General features: G+C 47.2%; 1 protein-coding gene across 1 annotated transcript in view; it reads left to right on the top strand.

Annotated features, from left to right (window-relative positions):
* Nucleotides 1–3651, top strand: part of tmprss15 (transmembrane serine protease 15) — a 25823-nt gene that overhangs the window by 4374 nt on the left and 17798 nt on the right. Inside the window, exons 7-13 of the mRNA XM_050040935.1 lie at nt 520–609; nt 1534–1659; nt 1750–1893; nt 1982–2092; nt 2174–2297; nt 2816–2911; nt 3390–3439. Coding sequence (XP_049896892.1) covers nt 520–609; nt 1534–1659; nt 1750–1893; nt 1982–2092; nt 2174–2297; nt 2816–2911; nt 3390–3439 — 741 coding nt within the window. The remainder of the gene's footprint in view (nt 1–519; nt 610–1533; nt 1660–1749; nt 1894–1981; nt 2093–2173; nt 2298–2815; nt 2912–3389; nt 3440–3651) is intronic.

Raw genomic sequence — 3651 nt, 5'->3', positions numbered from 1 at the left:
CCCCCTATACAAGTAAAACACAGACCATGCCCCCTACACCAGGTAAAACACAGACCAAACCCCCCACACCAGGTAAAACACAGACCATGCCCCCTACACCAGGTAAAACACAGACCAAACCCCCCACACCAGGTAAAACACAGACCATGCCCCCTACACCAGGTAAAACACAGACCAAACCCCCCACACCAGGTAAAACACAGACCATGCCCCCTACACCAGGTAAGACACAGACCACGCCCCCTATACCAGGTGAGACACAGACCACGCCCCCTATACCAGGTGAAACACAGACCATGTCCCCTATACCAGGTAAAACACAGACCATGCCCCCTATACCAGGTAAAACACAGACCACGCCCCCTACACCAGGTGATACATAGACCACACCCCCTACACCAGGTAAAACACCTCCTAAAGTAGTATGTCAGAATCAGACGGTTCTTCAGAAACATGTACACATCTGTGATCTGGACCCAGTATGACCCCGCCCCCTCTGCTCTGCTCTGATTGGTCCAGCCAACTGCGGAGGACCCTTTGACCTCTGGGAGCCAAACTCCACCTTCAGCTCACCAAACTACCCACAATCCTACGGGAACGAGGCTCAGTGTGAGTACTGATACCTGTACAGGTGCTGATGAACAAACGTGTAAACAACAGGGATATTAACAAACAAACATGTAAACAACACTATGGAGGAAATACAACACCTTATAAATAAATAAAGACAAAACAGTCAGGACGACATCAGATAAACAAGTAAACACAGAAAACAAATATAAACATGTAAACAAACACCAGGGGGATGTTCCAGAAAGTGGGTTAGTGGAAACCCTGAAATGAGGGAAACTCTGAATATGTTAACCCTGAGATGAGGGAAACTCTGAATTTGTTAACCCTGAGATGAGGGAAACTCTGGGTTTTCAGTTCCAGACAGAGAGGTAATTCAAACTCTGAGTCAATCACCATGGCAACTGACTCTGTGAACCTAACCTGCTTGCTGGCAGGTTTTCTATAAGAAACCCTGAGTTCACCCTGTCTCCTCCCTACTGCTGAGCCTGAAGCAAGTTGGCAGACACACATGGGTTGTTCATATGTAGGAAGAATTAAAGCATTAACAATGCTTTACGCTGGGAGAGGATCTTCAGACCCCGTTTAGATGTGTTGTCTTTCCCCAATGAATATCTGTTTGAACCGTACTGTTTTTCATTAGACTCAATCATTTACCGGCCACACATATCAAATCTGACACACCACAGACGTGCACTCTCGAGGCATTGCGAATTAATTCTGCCTTGATATCGATCAGATTTCCTACATATGAACAACCCATGTGTGTCTGCCAGCTTGCTTCAGGCTCAGCAGTAGGGAGGAGACAGGGTGAACTCAGGGTTTCTTATAGAAAACCTGCCAGCGAGCAGGTTAGGTTCACACAGTCAGTTGCCATGGTGACATACAGACACATACTCAGAGTTTTCACTGAACCTGCTTTCTGGAATACCCCCTGACATTACCCATGATCCTCTGCTGCAGGTCGGTGGACCCTCCACGCCCCTGATGGTCAGAACATCCAGCTCCACTTCCTGGACTTTGACGTTGAAGCAACCTATGATGTCGTAGAGGTGCGGGACGGGGCAGGGCCAAACTCCACCTTACTGGGTGAGGACATGTTTTACCCATAATCCCCTCCAGGTGTGCGTGTGCACAGATGATGTCATTCTGACTCAGGTACGAACATTTCCTTTCCAGCTGTCCTCACTGGCAGCGATGGCCCCGCCCACGACTTGTTCTCAACAACCAATCAGATGACACTGTGGTTCTTCACGGACAAGTTGGGTCACGGCCGTGGATTCAGGGCCAACTTCACCTCTGGGGTCAACCTGGGGTCACCAGGTGAGCTCAGGGTCAGAGGTCAGAGGGCGGGACACCAGGATCATTCTCACTGATTATTGATTATTGATGGTTTGTTTATATTTAACAGCTGCGTGTGCAGCCGGTCACTTCCAGTGTCAGACAGGAAGCTGTATCCATGGTAACGGTCAGTGTGATGGCGAGGTCGACTGTCCCGACGCTTCTGATGAAGCCGACTGTGGTGAGTTGATCAGGTGGAGCTTTTCCAATGATCAATACACGGGATCAATAAGTTCACCTTTCATAAGTGTGTGTCTCTCAGTTGTGTTACAGCGGAACGATTCCAGTCGTCTCCAGTTCCAAATTGTTTCCTCTCTGCTCACCGTGTGTGCCGACACCTGGACCTCTCACCTCACTGACTTCACCTGTCAGTACCTGGGACACAGGTAACTCTCATCTGCCGATCAAGGTCGTCCTCCTCCCTCCATCTCTCTGTGCCCTCCGCCCGGCTCAGCCCCATGGGGAGCAGAGCTTTCAGTCGCCCTGCTCCCAAACTCTGGAACTCTCTCCCCCCGGACCTCAGAAACATGGACTCTCTACCCCATTTCAAATCACAACTCAAAACCCATCTGTTCCAAATTGCATATTCCCTTTAACTGCCCACATCCATTTTTACTTTCTGTCACTCTTGTCTGTTGTTTTTATTTATTTTAATTATGACTTTAATTGTGTTTTTAATGCTCTGTAAAGTGTCCTTGAGTGTTGAGAAAGGCGCTTTTAAATAAAATGTATTATTATATTATTATCTGTCGGTACCTGGTACACAGGTAACTCTCACCTGTCAGTACCTGGGACGCAGGTAACTCTCACCTGTCGGTATCTGGGAAACAGGTAACTCTCACCTGTTGTAGCAGGTGGTCTAGACACAGACTCAGATCTGGATTTTGTTCCTGACTCTCTGCAGGTCAGGGGACGCTACATTGCTGCCCGCTCTGCCACAAGATTCACCATTTGCAATCGTCACAGTCACCAACAACAGAACACTGGAAACCAACGTCAGGTACTTAAGATCAGAACCTGGACCAGAACCAGAAATGAACTGGGACCAGATACAGAACCAAAGATAGAAAAAGACCCACAGCCAGAACTAGAACTGTAACTGGAGCTAGAGCCAGAACCTGATCTAGAACTGAAACTAAAACTAGTGGTAGAACTACAACTAGAACTACACCTGGAACTAGATGTAGATCTAGAACTGAAATTAGATCCAGAGCTGGAACTGAAACTAGAACCAGATCTAAAACTGAAAATAGAACTGGATCTAAAGGTAGATCTAGAACTGAAACTAGACTTGTAGTAGAAGTAGAACCAGCACCAAAACTAAAACTAGAACCAGCAGTAGAACAGAATCAGAACCGTGAAGCTGAGATTCCCGAGCAGAACACCAGGACCAGAACTGAACCAGAACCAGTGAACACGTGAATTTAGACCCGAGAACACTTTAACGGATCTTTTTCATGTTTGTGCTGTTCTGACAGTGAAACCTGCAGCAGTGACAAGGTGGTGTCTCTGACCTGCGACAACCAACGTCAGTAAACACAACAACAACAACAACACACAGCTACATTCACAAACAACAACACACAGCTGCACTGACAAACAACAACAACAACACACACCTACACTCACAAACAACAACACAAAGCTGCACTGACAAACAACAACAACAACAACAACAACACACACCTACACTCACAAACAACAACACACAGCTGCACTGACAAACAACAACAACAACAC

Source organism: Epinephelus moara, chromosome 3, assembly GCF_006386435.1.
Source record: "Epinephelus moara isolate mb chromosome 3, YSFRI_EMoa_1.0, whole genome shotgun sequence".
NCBI lineage: Eukaryota > Metazoa > Chordata > Actinopteri > Perciformes > Serranidae > Epinephelus > Epinephelus moara.
The sequence above is the reverse complement of the archived record's forward strand: the minus strand, read 5'-3'. Positions and strand labels throughout refer to the sequence as shown.